Source organism: Microtus oregoni, unplaced genomic scaffold (assembly GCF_018167655.1).
Source record: "Microtus oregoni isolate MIOR12 unplaced genomic scaffold, Mior012 000119F_ref0000445, whole genome shotgun sequence".
NCBI classification, from domain to species: Eukaryota; Metazoa; Chordata; class Mammalia; order Rodentia; family Cricetidae; genus Microtus; species Microtus oregoni.
Window position 1 is genome coordinate 552,218 of NW_024544748.1, and position 20,761 is coordinate 572,978.

Below are 20,761 nucleotides of genomic sequence, written 5' to 3' on the forward strand. Positions count from 1 at the left end.
TACTCTTCCCAATATATTAAAAAAACAATGCTGCAATGCTGCTTTCATTTTTAATTTATACACATTATCCTTTTTGCGTAATTATGTAATATTGTGATGTAAAAATTAGTGCATTATAATTAACTGCCCTTTTCTTGGCATTTCCCATGACTGAATCATCCCAGGAAGCTTGTCTTTCATCTTCATCTGTCTATTATTTCCCTCTATAGAACCACCTGAGGATGACGTAATTTTTAAAAAGATGTCTTTAAGACTTAGTTATTGTCTCTACTCTGTCTTTTTTAGATAATTTTAGCTTTGTTAGCCGAAAGATAGGTTAATGACTACAAATGCCTAAGAACCACCTGCAAACATATGAAAAGAAAATAGTTTCAAAATCTTAGTGGGAATATTATCCCTACCCTGAAAATATTCCTACTTTCTTGGAGTAAATGTTCCCTATATCACAAAATAACTTTCTTTGAACACTGCTATGTACACTTCAAGAAGAATTCTTACTAATGATTATTACACTCTGCTTGTCTCTGTGAGTTCCATCATCTCCATCAGCATTGCTGCAAATGAAGGAATTAATAGTGATGCAAAATTTTTATCTAAATTTAATCACATCTGCAGTAATGTAACTGATTTATTCAAAGGATGTACTCTTCCCCCCTCGAGAATAGCACTGATAACTACATCTTGAGAGCAAGAAATATCAACAAAACAAACCACAAAACATAGCAGTGTTATTTTCAATTTTAAAAGCAAGATCCTGCAAAAATTACTTTGGCATCAAAGATTAACTGAAATAATGGCTTCAGATCAGCAAAGTATTATATAACAGAAGGTATTTATTCACCAATTACAATAACACAAATCAAAAAATATTAATCTCTCCCACACTAAATTATCATTTAAAACACATTAAAACCATAATGTAACAAGCAGTTTAGGACCTTTCCTGAGAAATAAAGCCACATTATAAATGATTATGTGGCCATTCATGAGATACACATGTTTCAAAATGAATGGGTATTATCAAACAAATTAAATTCATACTGAAACAAGAGAAGAACTTTTTGTTTCCTTTTTCAGTTTTAAGAGAAAGGGTCTCACTATATTGCCCAGGTTAGCCTCAAATTCCTGGACTCAACCTCCTGATGCTGAGACTCCAGGTGTACTTTACTATGTCTGAATTAAAAGAACATCTTTTTAAGTGATATCATTTTAATAATTATTTCCAACAGGTAAAATGTTTTTCTATATCACTTAGTCTCTCTTTTACATTAGACTTAACAAAAATTCATTAAATTATGAATAAGTAAGAAAAAATGTTACAATAAACTGCAATTGTGAAGTGTCAATACAGATTAAGAGATCTGGTCACCTAAAGAATATACCTATAGATGGAATTCTTTCCTATTTATCAAATGTTTTTTAATAATTTTAAGGGGACACTGACTTATATACATATATTAGCATGTACACAGACATTCACATGTGTGGATGTACAACATCCTATTTACTTATTTCACTGTATAACTTCAGATAGCAAAAGCAGTGCATTTAAGATAGAAATAGGAAAGACCATTAACTCCTTAAACTTTGGGGATCATTGCCAGTATAATAACTTTCAAATGACATCAAGGTTTCTGAGACTTGAAATAAAAATTAATAAATTTTGGTCCAAAACAAAAACTTGGGTGGGGGGGTCAAAATAAAATTCCAATCACTAGAGAAGAGTTACAGTGGCGATTAAAGATAATATTCTATACCAATGTGAGTTTTTCTTCAAAAAAGGACATAATAATAACTCTTACTATAGGTGTCAAAAAGGAAAATGCCCAAAGTATAAGTACAGTTCATTTTGGTAAGTTCCAACATTAAGTGTATTTGCAAACTAATTTTCAGACTGACAAAGAACTATAATTGGAGGGAGGAAGGAAGAGAAAACCTACACTCTTCTCTTTTTTATTCCTGTTTAATTTTAAGAGAAAAAAGCCACTGTCTCTAAAACTTGTCAGCACAAAGGAGGTTTAAATACTGCATAAATTTGGAAATCACTCTACTTCATCTGTTTATCAATAGCAAATGAATATCAGACTTCAAAAATGACTATAGGGTCAAATCAAATGGTAACAAGAATTATGCACTGAACACAACTGGGGCAGGAACAAGAAAAATAACTGGGGGGATAATTATAGATGTCACATTCAAAAGATGGTGAAAGACATAAAAATCAAACCCTCCTTCAAATATATGTTATTTAATAAGATTAAAGGAATGAGAATGTAAAATTTGAAAATTTATGAACAAGTTTTGCTTCAGTGCAAATGTGTACTCTAAAACCAAACAAGACAACAAAAAGAAAGACAAAAATAGTCTTGTGTTCCTTAGCAGGAACAATTGCCACAGCCTTTCACACTGTTAACAATTTCTTCTTGGAGCTTCTTCCTTTCCTCTTCTTTGGAGAGCCTTTCTTTCTTTGCTCCCCATCCGAGGTTATCATTATTCTGTACACGACTGCTCTGTGTATGCCACATCTCTGAGTAGATACTGCTAGAGTTAGCAAGCAGACCATAGTGGGTACCACGTTCAGCTACCTTCCCCTAAAAAATAAACACAAGGTACATGTCAGTTAACCAGCATAATACCTAAAACTATATAGTAACTTATAATGAAAGATATTTGAAGGACCTGTATTCATTAAAACACCTCTTCTAATTCCTCATTCATAGCTCCACTGGAAAGAACTGAGGTGGGAATGCTTCTCCACTGCTGTACTACCCAGACTCAGTTAACAAAAACTATGAGATTCCCAATCCTACAGACATCATAGTACATAAAGAAATAAAGATTTACTGTTTTATTTTTCATTCTGAAAGGCATAAAGAGAAGATTAAAATTCTAAAAAGGTGATTTTTCTGTAATCAGCAAATGTTCAAATCAAAAGCTCTGTTATTTATACAGGGATTTAAAGGATTTAAAAACAATATTGTTAAATCCATGTGAATTCTGAAATAAAATTTCATGAAATAAAGAAGATTTCATGAAAATTAAGTTTACTTCTTCCAGTAGCTCTTTTTGTTAACAGTGCCTATTAAAACAACATTCATTGATTTGGCATGGACTCCAGGCTCTGATCCAGAATTATTTCCTATCTGATGGCTACTGTTAAACATGATGAGAGACAAAAAGAATTTGTCACTTTCATGGGCATTCTTATAGACAGAATTGTTCCAAATAGACACTTTCTGTAATATTAGTGAAGTCAGTCTGTGCCAACGCTCAAGTACTGGATTTGTACACATCTATGGCTATATTGCTTCTTGATTTATGGCATTATTTATGAACTTATTAAGGAAGTTGAAGAGTCAATACTCCAATCATCCCATAATTCCTCTGCTGAATTTTTCACTCTTCTAATAACACCTCCTGTATCACAAATTCTTGCTCTGTTTATTTTGTTATGTCTATGCACGTATTTTATGTTGTTTACTTTATGATTACATGTTTCATGATGAATCATGTAGACACTGGGATTATATACATATTTTTCTTACAGTTTTTTCTTCCTAGACTTAGTAACTGCCTCATTTGCTTAGTTTCATCCCATACTTGCTTTGTCTCACTTTCTACGTATTCTCTCTCATATACTATATGCAATAAGGACATATCTTTACCTGTACATAAAATCATATTCTATCTTGTCAAACAATCTGAGAATGAGCTGTACATACTGATATTATACTTCTAAATATCTCACTAGTACATATCTTTAAAAGTAAGAGACAATTTTACATGCCTGACATAATTATATCACACCCAAGAAATTTAGCAACGCCATGATACTCTTATCTTAACATATGCTTCATTTTCAACCTTTAGTAAATATTACAACAATACCTTTTTTTTTCCACCTAGGAGCTGAAGAAAAGCAAAATACTGATTTTAAATAGTTTTCCCTTTTCAAGAATAGTTTATTGAGTACAATGCAAAGGAGCTGCGGTCTGAGCAGTAACGAGAATACTGCCTGCATCTACACACTGCATTTCTAGCAGTGTCCTACTCTCTCTTTATGACACTGACATTTTTTAAATGTCCAAGTCTAACTTGCTTAGAGTTTTTTTTAATATAAAGACTGCCCTTCAGTTTGGATTAATCTAGTTTTTCCTGATTATTAAGTCATGTGGGGTCAGAGATGGCTCAGCTATTAGGAGTCCTTCTTCATCTCTGAGAGAACTTGAGCTGGGTTTCCAGTACCCAGCTCATAATGGCCTGTAACTGCTGCTTCAGGGGATTCAAGACCTTCTAATGGACTCTCCTGGCACTAAACTCATGAGCACAACCTCTCTATCCCACAGACCTACACATATACACATAATTAAAAATAAAAATAAAATATTAAAAAGAGTAATATGTCTTCAATGCAGCATCATATCAGAAGGTAAGGAGGTTGGTTTGCTCCATTACTGATATGAAATTTGATCTTGTGTTAAAGGTATCTAGAAAATTTCTGTATTTAACCATCAAGTTTTATGCTCATAATAAGTAACCTATGGGTTTTACTTTCAAACCGATTGAAAAATCTGTTCCTCAATAGTCTTATCAGCCAGCGGTGATTGTTTTCTAAACACAATTATTACAATGGTGGTGGCAAAATCTGATTTTCTAAATTTATCATTCCTTCTATAGGCTGGCTGGTGGTATTCTTAAAGAAGGGCTTTTCTTTTCCTCTTGGCACTTCTTGTTTTAAAAGTATTATCATGGATGCAAAAATTAGTTTTTTATTCAGGATGTTACAACTCATTAGCACCATTATTCATTTGACTGCTCTAATTATCCCACATTTGGCCAGTGGGAGGTCAAAGTGGTTCCTGTGTCCTTGTGACATGTGTTCATTAGTTCCCCTACCCCAGATCAGCTTTTATCGAAGAAGGTTTGGGTCCTTTTAGTGAGAAATAGTAATTTAGTGTCCAAAATCTGTGTGCTGGGAATGCTCATTACTTTCAGAATTTCATTGCTCCCAGGCTTTTGCAGTAGACAGAATTAGAATACTTTCTGCATAAGGAATTTATATGGGTAATTCTGTTAAAACATAAACCTTGTGAGAGTCTTCCTATCCTCTGATGATTTTTTTACTTGCAACTTTCTTCTCCCAAGTAACATCTCTGTTCTAAGAGCAGTGTATTTACTCAGTATATGCTTCTCAGTCTTACTTACATACAGAATAATTTCAAAATGGGTACTTCCATAGAATTACCAACTCTTCCCTTTGGACTATTTATCCTTATAATACACTTGTGTATTATATAATACATGGGGAAGTTGTTAAGTAGGTAGATTAAAAGAACTATAACTTGGTGATATGATGTAATAAATATAATTATACATTTATATTTAATATCCTAATTAGTTTTTTTTGTCAACTTGATACAAACTTGGCACATCTGGGAAGAAGGAACCTCAATTGAGAGAGTGCTTCCATAAGATTGGCTTGTAGGCAAGTCTGGAGGGTATGTACTTGATTGATTAATGTGGAAAGTCCCAGTACTGTGGGTGATGCCATCGCTGAGCAGGTAATCTTCGGGTGTGTAAGAAAGCAGGCTGAGCAAGGGAAGGGGAACAAGCCAGCAAGCAGCATCCCTCATGGCCTCTGCATCAGCTCCTGTCTTGGCTTTCCTCAAAGAAAGACTGTAACTTGTAAGCCAAGTAGATTCGTCCTTCCCCCAAGTTGGTTTTGGTCAGTGTTTTTATCACAGCAACAGAGAAGAAAATTAGGACATTTAATAAGCGTATATAATTAGAATATTACATTAAAAATTACATGGATAGATTCTATTCTTTTTTGTGTGGTTGTCAATGACAGTTTTGCTTCCTGTTAGTATTCAATTTTTGTTTTTGTATCCTTGATTAATTTTTGTTTTAGTTAGTATACAAGATAAAGTGCTTCACTGTGAAGTGTTAATACATATATATTAATCTCTTCCACACTTTTCCCTCCAACTAGTCCTTTTCAGCCCATTAAAAATAGTAATGTTAAAAAAAATAGTAATGTTCCTTCTGCTTTCATAACATGTCAATACGTTTGGGACTGTGCATACATACATACATACAAACAAACATACACACATATACATATATATTTATATGTATATGCATGTATAAACTTTTTTCAACACATAAAATAGATCAAAAGCAAAATTAATATAAACATACATATTCAGGAAGATCTTATTTGCTCATGTCTTGCAAACCATTTTCATCTCCATTCTGCAGATAGCCAACTGTTTTAGTTTCTATTTTATCCTTCTTGAATTTCTCTTCAGAATTTAAGCACATATACATATATTCTCCACCCCCATCCTTCTTGCAAAAGACGGCATACATGTTGTTTGTACGCCACTTTTTTTCATTCAATCATATATCCCAGAAACCATGCCATATGCTTCCTTTCCTTTTCTGAATAGTACCTATCATTATTTTAGAAATGTTTAATTTATCATGACTTCTAGGAATATTAAATTTTAAAATATTTATTACAGTTCTTTGTATTGTCTCTGTATTTTATTGAACCCTTTTTCATTCTGTTTGCTTTAGATATCTTCATTTATTCTCTTCTAACACTTTATTCTCTCCTAACACCAAAGAATAGAACATTAAAAAGCTAACTGGAGGCTGTGTGCATGGGAATGGCCTTCTCAATTGGCACACTTTGTGATAGGATGAACATTTGGATACCTGGCCATCTTATTGCAGCCTCAAACATCAATTGCTGTGTCTAATCTTCCATGATCAATCAGATGTCTCATAGGCATGACATCTTAACAGAAATATAAACAAATTTTGACAATGCCTGACTGAGGTGGCAGACAAACCCCCAGTTGAAAATGAGGTCATAAAATTAACCAATTAGAGGGCTAACAAAAATACCAAGAAAGTTTATGTAGCTACATATGCTATGGCCATTAATACGTTAATTGTAATTCAAAACCCATGGGGCAATGTTGTGACATTTCTGCACAGACATATGTAAATACATTATTTACTAAGAAATCTCAATATTTTCTATTATTGAATAAAAGCTCTGAGAGCATGACTGCATATAATTTGTTAAGCTTAGTTTAAAAGGTACAAAATTTCAGATTTTATTTTAGATTCTTAAATATCAAAGATATAGTAAGGTTTAAGTTACCATTTAAGATATTTTGGTTTAACCATATTGGGAAAAACAACTTATTTTCTAAAGAATGTCAACATTTAGGAACAAACTAACACATTTAAAGTCACAAACATATAAATCCCTTATAGAATAAAGGGTATAAATACCACAATAATGAATACTGTCTAAATGTTAGTGGAATGAAAAAAAAAAACCTTTGTGGGCTGGGAATACAGTTCAACAGTAGAACACTTGATAGCATGTATAAGGCTCTGAGTTCAATCTGTAGTATCACAAAAAAGTCCCTCTTGATAACTCAAACTTTAGAAAGCACACAACTGCTTCCCATCTCTTAACTCTCAGTACACTGGCTTCCAAAACAATAAAAAATAGAAGTATTGATTAGAAAAGAACGATAATGACAGCAAAAGCTCTGTATGTGATATGAAAAACTGAACAGTGTTAGAAATAATCAAATGCTAAGAGGTGAGGGAAAAAGATCCTTAAAGACAGGAGTAAAGGACAATTATTAAAAATGTTCAGATCTGCCAATCACAACGATTGCTAAGAACATTTAGATAGTAAGCTTGTATAGTAATTCCCTCAAAAGTGATAAAATAGTATATTTTTACTTTACCTACAATGAAAACAAAACTAAATAGTCACTTTAAAAAATGATCATTTTTATTTTACTGTAAATTTTAAGATATTAATGATATACATATATATATATATATATATATATATATATATAATGAAAATACAAAGACACTGTGCAAAGATCTATTCAGGGCAAAACTGAACGAAGCAAAATTATTTTATATAGACAATCATTGAAAATATGCTTCTATCTTGAAGATTTAATACTTTCCTGATCAAACATTTGCTTTTAGTACTTTAATAAAGAGTGAGTTAATATAGTTTATCCTTCTTGGAAATTTAATGCATTATTTCCTACAAAAGTGACAAAAACCAGAATACTATTAGGATTTAATTTCATCAAAAGAACACAAATTCTGCAATATTTCATTGGATACAGTAATTAAACTTTGGGTACCTATAACTATTTCTAAGATTCTTCAAATACTACCATTTTTCCTTTTATAGTTTCTATTAAATTTATTCTTTGATAAGTTCATATAGATATATAAAATTTACTGATTACTTTCACCACTGCCCTTTCTTGTCTTCATTTTACCCCTGTTAAATCTCCTCTTCCCTATAAATGTGTTTCCTACATTCATGTCTTTTTGTTTTGTAATCCACTGATTTTTACCAGGACAACCTATATGACCATTGGCTTAGAAGTATCCACTAGAGTCTGGTGGCTTCACCTTGGGTACACAAGTGAAGACAATCACAACCCTCCCCTAGAATCCATAAGCAGTTAATAGTTTCTTGGGGAAGGATATGCCCTGTGACACCCTCCTGTATTCATGACTTGACTGCTGACTGGCTCAATCTTGTGCACACCCGGTGCAGGAAGCTGCAGTTGCTGAAAGATGATGATTACAATTGCTGTGTCACGGCCAGAAAATAGCGCCTCACAGTCTTTCTCCTTTTCTTCTGGTTCTTTATCCCCCAATCCAACACCCCTGACCCATTCCTCCATGTTCCCTAAGCATTAGAGGTAGTGGCATAAATGTGCTGTTTAGGGCTGAACACTCAACTGTCAGTTATTTTCTGCATCTTCAGCAGCCATAAGTCCTTTCATTCACTGCCTATCATTGCAGAGAAAAACTTCTCTAATTAAGGCTGATAATGAATTCTCTAATGAATACTGTCTTTTAAAGTTCATTTCTTACCTGGCTCAGGACAATGATTTCATCTGCATCAACCACTGTTGACAATCTGTGTGCAATGAAAATCGAAGTTCTGTGCTTCACCACATCCCTCATGGCACTAAGAATAGCCTACAAGTTTGACAAGAGTAGGAGAAAACCAAACCAGAGCTTTCATTAGGTTAATGGAAAGTAAAACAATGCTATCTTTACTAAAGGAACTTAGGAATTCATATCAACACTAAATATTTCACCTCTAATACTAAAAGAAACAAAAGGACAAAAAAACAAAGAAAATTGGAAAGTAATCATTAGAATACTAAAATAAAAAATATCACTTAGGCAACATGTCCCTAAAACATCTGGGACAATATGATTTTAAAAAGACAAACTCTGGTGGTATGAGGAACATGGTCATCTATAATCTTATCAATAAGAAGAAAACTAAAATGAGGAAATATTCAAGTAACAGGATGCAGAGAAAATACCAAAAAAAAAAAAAAAAAAAAAAAACTCAAAGAAAGGAGTCTGAAAGCCTGCAGGAACATTTGTTTTTCCTTAGTTCAAAGGCAAAACACATCCAAGAACTTTTTACTTGAGGCAGTCTTTTTTTTTTTCCAAAAGCATTTTGAGTTCTTGTTTGTTGTTTTGAGATAGGGTCTCAGTATGTAGCTTTGGTTGCTACAAGACTTACTATGTAGATCCAAATGGCCTTACACTGATAGAATTAAAGGTGTGCCTTTTCACATTTTGAGTTCTTAATACATTCTAGAAAACAGATTTTGTTTACTGCCTATAAAGTGTAAGACAGTTACATGTGTAATTCAATTATCTATAGAAGTTGTTGGCTAGAGAAACAGTGTGGGTAATAGGGATATGCTCACTGGCTTCCCACAGGTATTTCTAAACATTTCATATTTTAAAAGCATAAATTACAGGGAACATACAGTTTTCTGAAAAGGAGACCTTATGTTTTTACTAGGACAGACTAATGATCAACCTTATGTTTGTAGAGAGTCTCTCTCCTTTCTTACCTATAAAAGCTCAAATTCAGACTTCCCTTTACCTATTAAAAGGACTCACTGAAATTTATCAAAACTTCTTCTTCTGAGGAATTCCTTGTAAATGCTGAATGGGATATATTCTCTAACATAATTATATTATGTGACTCAAAAGCTGCTGTTATAAATTTTATCCTGTTAGCTTATAACTTGTACAACATATAATAGGCATGAAGTTCTCATAAATAGGTTGCTATTCTCTTGTGAATGTGATCTAGTCCTGTTCAATATTCATTCAAAATGTAATTCTCAAATGAATCTACTTTGAACTGTTTTAAATATGTTGCTAATAAAATAATAATGTTCCCTCAAATTTAATTCCACATGTAAATATTACATCACATTGCCTGTAAAGCTGAAAGAAGACCTCTAAGTTAACATTAGGTTCCTACCACATACTCAGTGAAAAGTAGCAAACTGCAACATTTGCCTAGCTTTAGTTCAAGACTAACCTACAAGAAATTACCATTGTTGCTGAAACTTTTGGATGTAATGTAAAGATGTTATGAGACACAATGTACTAGTTGGGGTAGTATCATGGCATCACTGTCACAAAAGTTTTGCTGTTACATAACACTTTTGTGAACTGAAACAAATGGTACTATTCTAAGGGTTGGATGGCCTGACTTGCACTTCAATAGTAAGTGAAAGGCATTCTGGTTAGACTGTGTCAGAGTCACTTACATGACTTCTATTAAGGAGTGCTAAACAATAAGACAGTTACTAAAACTTTCTTCCCTCACTAGCATGTCAGGTAATATGTACAGCTTTGCAAGATACAGGAGCGATACAGTAATAGCATAGCGTATCATACACTTCCAAAAGGAAGCACATTTGTAACAATGTATTATCTGGTTCAATGCAACCTGGCTTTTGTAGAATTTACTAACACTTGCCATATAAAAAGACGGGGTTGGCTATTTTACTTTATAATATCTCCCACTGAAATACATTCAAAACACTAAGTCAGTGGTTCTCAACCTGTAAGTTGCAGCCCCTTTGGAGGTCAAATGATCCCTTCACAGGGTCACATATCAGACTTCTTGTGTAACAGGTACACATATATTACAATTCATAAAAGTAGCCAAATTATGAAGTAGCAACAGAAATAATTTTATGGTTGGGGGTCACCACAACATGAGGGTATTAAGGGTCACATTAGGAAAGTTGAGAACCACTGTTCTAAGTAATGCAGACATTGCACTGAAGATTCCAAGGAAAAAAGTTTATTTTGTTATTTTCATTGTCATTTACCTCTTCAGTTATTGAGTCTAATGATGAAGTAGCTTCATCATAGAGAATAACTGGGGGGTCCTTCAAAATGGCTCTTGCAATTGCTACTCTCTGTTTTTCTCCTCCTGAAAAAGAATATTTTCATTTAAGGAAACACAATACAGGAATATTCTGTTTCTAGTATTCCTGTTGATTATAACCATCAAATTATACCTGTAACATTTACCTAAATTCTTTATCACTTGCCACTTAACTGAATTGTTCAGTCTATGTCTATATATGGTATCCTGTGACAAACGATATTTCCTGGAATACAAATTCAATCTTAATGAATCTCTGATTCATGTCAGTGAAATGAATAAAAATGATAAGTAACAACTTTGATTTTTTTCAATTGTTCTTACCAAAAGCATGTTTATCATATATGTTACTTTCTATTATGGATATTTCAATATGCAAAACCCTTAGATAAAAAATTCATTAGCCACTCGGGAGGCAGAGGCAGGCGGATCTCTGTGAGTTCGAGACCAGCCTGGTCTACAAGAGCTAGTTCCAGGACAGGCTCCAAAACCACAGAGAAACCCTGTCTCGAAAAACCAAAAAAAAAAAAAAAAAATCATTAGCAATGAATCAACAAATCAAAGGACAAACCCAATATCTGAAACTAGAAAACTTAAAGACATGAAACCATGAATACCTAATTTATGACTTAACATAAAAGGTCCCAATCTGCTAATATTTAAGTATGTTTTGAGATAAGCTGTTATTTAATAGCATTTTTCAAAGTAAGAGTATATACCAAATACATTTTACCTTCTCTTAACTACAAGGGCAAGTTATATAAACTTTTATAAGGTACACTTAAATGATAAACATATATTACTAAGCTATGATCAAATAATAACCACAAACAAAGTTAACTAGAAAATCTTTGCTTAAAATATTCTTAAATAAAAAATTTCTAATAGACCACACATTGCTTGACAGCAGGCCCATTTAGCCATACATAATTTGGCATAGGAGCCATGCAGTGTATACTTAATAAATTTTGTAAATAAATAAATTATTCAAAAATCCAGCCATTTTCAAGTTATGATTAAATATACCATCTCATGATTAAACATTTGCAGAGAAACATATAAAAACCTCAAAATTTCTTTCACCAGTGAGCTAACTAAGAAAGATAAGAAAATGAACAGGACAAGAGTAAGGATGTTTAGACATCTAAACCTCACCTAGGAAATAAGATGAGAGATACACTATTCAGTACTAAACTAATTAACTCTACTTTTACTATATTCCAAGTGAGTAAGTCTTGGCTTTCCTTAAAGGTTGTGGATTATACATTAACACTGATATATATGAGATTCCATCAATAATATAAAAAGTCCCAACAAATTGGTTTGAGGAGAATATAAAAGTAGAAGCTTTAAAATCTTTGCTCACCTGATAGTTTGAGTCCTCGTTCCCCGACTTGTGTGTCATATCCATGTGGCATTCGAAGAATTGCATCATGAAGACCAGCTAATTTTGCTACTGCATATACTTCCTCTGGTGAAGCACTGATGTTTCCATATAAAAGGTTGTAGTAGATAGTGTTATGGAAGAGGACAGCATCCTGAAGCAGATTTGTATAGACACCCGTTGTATATGTGTTCATTACACAAATTTATATAAATTTTAAAAAGTATAAAGACATAAAGTAATTGTAAATAGCAAACCACAACAATCCATTTTACTAGACCTGCAGTCTCAGGTCTCTTTCTGGAGCTAATTACCATGTATAATTTGTTATGTTCATTCCAGACTTATTTTGAGACATTTATATGCTTAACCATATGCTTTTTTTTCCAATACAAGGGAACCCAAATTACACATACTACATTGTAAATTGCTTTTTCTATTTAACATATACTGGAGATTTTCCATTCTAGATAATAGAAATATACTTCATTCTTTTAATCGCTATATATTTCCTACTATAGATAAAAATTACTTATTCCCCCATTAATGTCTATTAATGTGGTTAACATGTTGGGATAAAAGCATTATAAAAATGGCTTTACACACTTAAGTATTTATGCAAGAATTCCGGAATCCTAGATGTTAACTGATAGGTCAAAAGTGAAGTTTATATTTATTTTGTAATGTTATTGCTCAGCTGTCCTACAAAAACAGCAGCTAGTAATATATGAGCATATTCTACTAAATGGCATGTAAGGTTTCTAGATCTCCATAGCTTTAGCAACCCTGGTACTCATTTTCACTTATGATTTTAGAGTGAAATGTACTTTTTGTTTACATTAGAATTTCCTTAATTACTGATGAGGTTAGATATATTTCCCTGTATTTATAAGAAGCTTTTACTTTGGCCTTGAAACTCAGCAAATAAAGAATTTGTGCATCATGTGTGTACTTACTAGAGGAAGTTCAGTGCAAGCTGTCATTTGATAATTCGCCTTGTTTTGACATGGCATACTAAAGCTAATTTATTTCAAATGAGCATTTATCTCCTATTCTTTTTTCAGTCTCTGAATGGTTGAGAGCAAGGTGAAATAAAATAGCTCTAATTGTTAATATTCACCAGGAGACCCAGTAAAGGTCTTCTTTTACAGGATTTTCAGGTTGAGAATTTCAGATATTATTTCAAGTAATATTCTGATCATTTATATATCCACGACTAACATAAATTTCTCATACTAAATGTACCAAATAAGCTCAAAGTCCTACACACAGAACTATTTTTATAGTACTTTATATTCAGAAAAAATTAATAAATACTAACCGAAAAACAGAAAAATATAACCAAAAAATGGATAAAATAAAAATTAACTAAACATGTGTAGTGATTCACCCTTGTAATCCCAACACTTGGGGTCAGAAGTAGGAGCACCATGAGTTTGATACTAGCCTGCAGTACAGAGTAAGACCCTATTTCCCAAAACAAAACACAAATGAACTATTTTCATGATTTTTGCTAAATACTCTTGTCACACACTAAATATGAGTAATTATGTGAAATAATGCAATTGTTAATTTAGTTTAAATAACCACAGAACTATCTGTAGGTATGACATAACATGGCATGCACCAGACACATAGACACACACACACACACACACACACACACACACACACACACACACACACACACACAAAGTTCACAAATTTAAGAAACTAAATAATGTATTAACTTTATCGTCTACAAAAACACATTAATGCCTTGGTGTCTATTCCATTTTTTTCTCTAATTGCAAGTATTAATCTATGTTGTACAGCCAGAATATTTTGTTTGATATCCTTTATAGCAGGCTTTCTTGGACCGCCAGCTCCCAAATAAAAAGGCGAGTCTTAATATTAGTTATGAATGCTTTGCCTTACCTTATGCTTGTCCCAGTAGCTCTTATATCTCAATTTAACCTGCTTTTCTTCATCTGTGTTTTGCCTTAGGGCTTTTCACCTTTCTTTCATTCTGTATGTCCTACTTTCACTGCCTGGCTGGTTGGTCTTGAGTGCTTCTCTCTCTTTCTCCCTAGTTCTCTCCTCTTAAGACTAGATTCCGCCTCCTAATTATTCTCTCTGCCTGCCAACCCTGCCTAACACTGTACTGCCTATCTATTGGCCATTCAGATTTTTATCAGACCACTCAAGTGCCTTAGGCAGGCAAAACAGAACATCGTTACATGTTACAAATGCAGGATAAACAAATGTAACACATCTTTACATAGTTAAACAAATACAGCATCAACAAATGCAACACATCTTTGCTGTGGGATAGTGGATTTGTACTTTGTAAAGATTTGTCACTTGTATTTAATAAAATGCTGATTGGTCAGTAGCCAGGCAGGAAGTAGAGGTGGAGTAACAAGAACAGTAGAATTCTGGGAAGAGGAAAGCTCAGTCTGCAACTTTCACCCAGATGCAGAGGAAGCAAGATGTGACTGCCTTGATAACAGGTACCAAGCCAAATGGCTCACAGACAAGAATTATGGGCTAATATAAGTTATAAGAGTTAATAAGAAGCCTGAGCTAATAGGTCAACCAGTTTATGATTAATGTAGAACTCTGTGTGTTTCTTTGGGACTGAATGGCTGCAGGACCAGGAAAAACAGAAACTTCTGTCAACACAACACACCTTCACATATTTAAAGTAATAGTTTGCAACATTAAACTGATCTAATATTTCTTTACATAGTCGTATTGACTGTTTGTGATACTCAATATTCTTTAAAACTTTAATGCTGAGCTGGAGAAATTTCTCATTGGTTAAGAGCACTGGCTGCTCTTCCAGAGAATCTGGGTTCAGTTCCCAGTACACATTCACATTCATCTGTAACCTCAGATTCAAGAAATTCAAATCTCTCTTCTGGTCTCTTCAAGCACCAGGATGCATGGGGTACAAAAACTGACTAAATGCAGGCAAAATATCTATATTTGTTCAACAAACCAATCATAATATAATTTGATAAAACTTAATGACTACATGGCACTTGAAACTATAATACTTCAAACATTCAGTTATCACTGAATATTTATATGGTATCCACCTTGGACAATTATAAATAATGCTGTAGATAACATTGTATTAAAGACCCATGTTTGTATCTTTTAATTTCTTACTAAAATTTCCTAGGGTCAGAGTTATTAGAATACTTTTGCAGAACTTTATATGTATTGTTAATTTTCTTATGATGAAAGCCATATTCTTTCATGAGCAAAACAATGCTGCCCATGTTACAGAATTATATCTAAATTAGATATTCTGGTTTTCAAAATCTTTATCTGTTGTGGAATATTAGTTAAAGATGAGTTACATTCTTTTATACTGTGTAATATTTATTTAATGATACAAAGATGTGTTGCATTCTTTTATGTTGCATTTGTTTAACTCTATGAAGCTGTTACTTGCTTGCCTAAAACATCTGATTGGTCTAATAAAGAGTTGAACAGCCAATAACTAGGCAGAAGAGGGACATGTGGAGCTGCCAGTCAGAGAAAATAAATAGGAGAAAAAGAAGAAAGGGAGGAGTAGTAAGAAAAGGAGAAGGAGAGGAGGATGTTTGGGGTCAGTTACCCAGCTACACATCCAGCAATGGAGTAAGAAGGAAATAAAAGATATACAAAAATAAAGGTAAAAGCCCAGAGGCAAAATGTAGATGGGATAATTTAAGGAAAACTGGCTAGAAACAAGCCAAGCTAAGGCCAGGCATTCATAAGAAGTCTCTGTGTGATTATTTGGGAGCTGACTGGAGGGCCCCCAAAGAGAAATGAATAAAAAGAAAGAACTTCATTTATCAGTCTATTAGGTGAAAGTGTTATTTCATTTTCACCAAATTTTGTATTACTAATGTCTCCAATAAGAATAAATTGCTTTTCCTCCTTTGTGAATTTAAGGTTTTATTTTTCAAAAGGATGCGTGAAATCATTATATAGCCCCCCAAAATGGCAGAAATAAGACATATGAATTAGAACACTTGACCAAATGAAGTCACGGTCCAGAATGCAGTTCACTTGGCAAACAGTATAGGTTACTGTTTCTTAACACAAAGTCAGTCTTAAAGTATCTATCAGAATCATCTAAGATGCATATTAAAAATATAGATTTCTGGGCTCACAATGTACTCCACAATCAGAAGCCGAGCATGTGAAAAAAGAAATGGAATTTCTACAATCTTTCTAGTTGACTCATACGACTAAAATTTGTGATTTTTAGCAAAAGATAGGATAGAAAGGAGTGCCATATGCTGGAGCACTTGGGGACCTTTTACAGTTGGCATACCCCTGTCAGATCACTCTTTTTGTTTTAGTTTTTAAAAGATAGAATCTTACTCTGTAGTCCAGAGCTGGCTGGAGTGCATTATGTCCCAGGCTGCCTCAATCTTAAGTCAATTACTCTATCATAGCCTCCCAAATGCTGTGATAACCATTTCCTTCCTGGTGACTTTCTTATAGGTTTTCTCCTCTCCCTTCCCCATATGATCTGTTCTCCCAGAGATCTGATACTTGGTTTCATAAATCAACTTTACCAGTGGACATCAGACAAGTACTCTAGCATTCAGGTACAGCTTCAAACTCCTTTATAGACTTTTAAGATAAAACTATATACACTGTAAGACTATCTACTTCTTGTTTTCTCAGGCTTTACTTTGAATTTTCTTCTCTGTTTCAATGTCACTCACCAAATATTTTTAAATGATTATTATCAGTCAAGCACTGTATGCCTGATAATAAAGTAGACCAGTAGCAAATAAGGCATAAAACTTGAGGTTGGTAGATAAATTACATTGTAATTATAGATTTAATTTGTTAAAAGATATTCAAAAGTATTAGTTTTAATTTTCTGAACATTTATATTGTGGGTATTGTGTCTGGTAAATATATATGTGTGTATCCTCTATAATAACTATTTCTTATAAATATTATCTTTATTTTAGAAATGAGGAAAGTGAGACTAGTGCCATAGAACTGATTAGTCTTAGAGCTATGGTTAGAAACCATGTCTGGTTGATTGAGGACAATCTGGTTTACATGGTGAATTCCATGCCAGTCAGAAGTACATGGTGAGGTGCTGTCTCAAAACACAATTCCTTTTGGTAGTAGAATTTCACTTGAACAGTTTAACATTATCCACTTCATTAGCATATGCTGGTTCCTTGGATTCAAATTATTATAGTAATATATCCACCAACCCTCTAACAATTACATTTTTGTTTTAAAATACCTGAGGTACTACTCCCACTGCCCTCCGAAGACTTTCCAGGCTCACATCTTGTATATTTTGACCAGCAAGATAAATGCTACCCTCCTGAGGTTCATAGAAGCGAAACAGCAGCCTCACTATTGTGCTCTTTCTGAAATTGGAGATGAAGAAAGGCTAATCAGCATCTGTAGTCATTAGGGAAGCTCAATTTAAGTATAGTAATTATTTCACAATGATAAAAAATTCACATCCACAATTATCAGACAATAATGTAGAATTTTATAAAAAACTAAATTACTCACCCTGACCCACTACCTCCTACAATGGCCACTTTCTTTCCTGCAGGGACTTCAAAAGATACTCCACTAAGGACTTTCTGTCCTTCAATATATCCAAAATGCACATTATCAAAGGCCACTGTGGCTGTCTGTGGTGTTATTTGAAGGGGAGACGCCATTACTTTGTCCTAGAAGGGAAGAAAAAAGAAAAACAACAAACTACTTATACTACTCGTTAGACAATGTTTTTAATTAACGGGGAGAGCAAGAAAAATATGGGAAAGGAGGTTTATGCAAATGGAATAAGGTCACTTCCAAGTATGATTTTTTTTCATTACTCACTGCACAAAAATGAGCAGATAAGAAATTCCTATATATGCCAGATGCTGGGAAGACTCACTCTATCCATTCATCTATGTATGTATGTATGTATGTATGTATGTATGTATGTATGTATCTATCTATCTATCTATCTATCTATCTATCTATCTATCTATCTATCTATCTTGTTTTTTTCACGACAGGTTTCTCTGTATAACAACAGCTCTGGCTGTCCTAGAATTTGCTTTGTAGATCAGACTGGTCTTGAACTCACAAAGATCTGCCTGCCTCTGTGTACCAAGTACTGAAGTGCTGGGATTAAAGGTGTGTGCAATCACTGCACAGGAAAGATTTTCTTGGTGAGGAGTTGGGGAAGAGATGACAATGAGGAAATTGTTTGTCTAACCTACTGATGTAAGAATATTCTCCTAGAACAGTGGTTCTTAACCTTCCTAATACAACCATGTTGTGCTGACCCCCAATCATAAATTATTTTTGTTCCTACTTCATAACCATAATTTTGCTATTGTTTATGAATTGTAGTGTTAATAAGTGATATGCAGGATATCTGATATGTGACCTCTGTCACAGGTTATAAGTCACAAGTTGAGAACCACTGTCCTGGAGCAACCCAGTATTAGTGAGACAGTACTCTATGATCTTCTGAAAAAGCTACTATACACATTACTTACTTTAATCCGCGTGTCTACCTTGAGCAGAGTAAACAAAGTGTTCATATCTATGAGTGCTTGTCTTGTCTCTCTATATACAGTTCCCAGGAAGTTAAGGGGTAATGAAAGTTGAAAAAGCAGTCCATTCACCATTACTAGATCTCCGACGGTAAGGGCACCTTATTATGCAGTTGGAAAAAGAAAAGGTATAAGCTCTCTAGCTTAAGAAAGAGTTTTAAAGCCAATTTCTGTGACACATAGTTCTAAATGTACATAATCAGCAACATTTAAGCTGACACAAGTTATAGAGCATATGAATACATGAATTAGGCAATGTGTATATTGCATGGAGAGGGAAAAGCATACCTAACACACTGTGTAATATATGAAAAAGAATGATTTAAGTAATGACAGAATAAGAAGGTTAAAAATATTTCCTTTTTCCTCTAAGGCATAAGCAAAGATTTCTTGTATAGTATTTAAAAAGAAAACTCATAAAAGTACATATATTAAAATTGGAGTGAATGGCTATCATGACAAAAAAAGATGATGCATCTCATATTATAAAGACTAGGCACAGACATTACTTGTAAATGAAAAAAAACCAGTAGAAAAAGCTACTGAATTATAAAACAAGACCTTTAAACTAAACAGTAAAATAATAACATTGTTTTCCAGGTTTATAAGAAAAATTAAAGATACCAGATACTAAAAAGGTTGATATCTCAAATTAATAAAAGCATTATTATTTTTTTAAAAAGGTATCATCAAGTAAACATTTTACATGGTTGATTTTTAAAACAAATTCTCCTAAAGAATCGCATTATAGAACCATAAAATGAATAAGCAGTATTTTCATTCAATAAGTAAGTCAGTGTTAATAAAAAGGAAGTAAAAGAATTATCAATCAAGAAAATACATTCTGATGGGAAAAGAAAAACACTCTGAAAATGTCAAAGTGCTTTACTGAGCACACTTTACAACTAATACAAAACACTTATTTCTTCCATTAACCCATTTATAATAGTCTCTAAATGTGATAACCATCAATCTATTACCTGCCATGATTCCGTGACTGGCAAGCACCATTATAGCTGTTAATCCAACACTGAAAATAGCACTTTGGCCAAAGTTCAGCATAGCCAGAGTAGAGGTACTTTTCAATGAAGCAGTCTCGTATGTCTTCAAAAATCTGTCATATCTCTGTGCTTCATATTTTTCATTATTAAAATACTATAAATATATAAAAATAGAAACTATGGGCAAATTCGAATATATACTCTTCTATGCAATTGGTGTAAGTTTTATCATACTTAAATATAGATATACTTTGGTATTGAAGATCCTATTATAAAATAAAATTCAACTTTGAAGAAAAAAATGGGTCAGAGGAGTAGGAAGGGAATAAGAAGGGATAATGGGAAGGGGACAGGAAAGGATAATGGGGGGGAATATAATCATAATACATTATATACGTGTATGAAACTGTCAAACATAAAAATATTGACTTTCAATATATTAGATTATGGTATTCCTGAAGGTTTTCAAGTAATGGATTATATTCAAAATTCA

General features: G+C 33.2%; 1 protein-coding gene across 1 annotated transcript in view; it reads right to left on the reverse strand.

The window, feature by feature from the left end:
• Positions 1-813: 813 nt before the first annotated feature.
• Positions 814-20,761, reverse strand: part of LOC121444281 (ATP-binding cassette sub-family B member 7, mitochondrial) — a 185,331-nt gene continuing 165,383 nt past the window's right edge. The window contains exons 9-16 of the mRNA XM_041646106.1: positions 20,248-20,422; positions 19,211-19,368; positions 18,222-18,385; positions 17,941-18,070; positions 12,666-12,837; positions 11,241-11,344; positions 8,950-9,057; positions 814-2,591 (exon numbers count right to left, since the gene is read on the reverse strand). Of these exons, the coding sequence (XP_041502040.1) occupies positions 2,376-2,591; positions 8,950-9,057; positions 11,241-11,344; positions 12,666-12,837; positions 17,941-18,070; positions 18,222-18,385; positions 19,211-19,368; positions 20,248-20,422 (1,227 nt within the window). The 3' untranslated portion in view covers positions 814-2,375. The remainder of the gene's footprint in view (positions 2,592-8,949; positions 9,058-11,240; positions 11,345-12,665; positions 12,838-17,940; positions 18,071-18,221; positions 18,386-19,210; positions 19,369-20,247; positions 20,423-20,761) is intronic.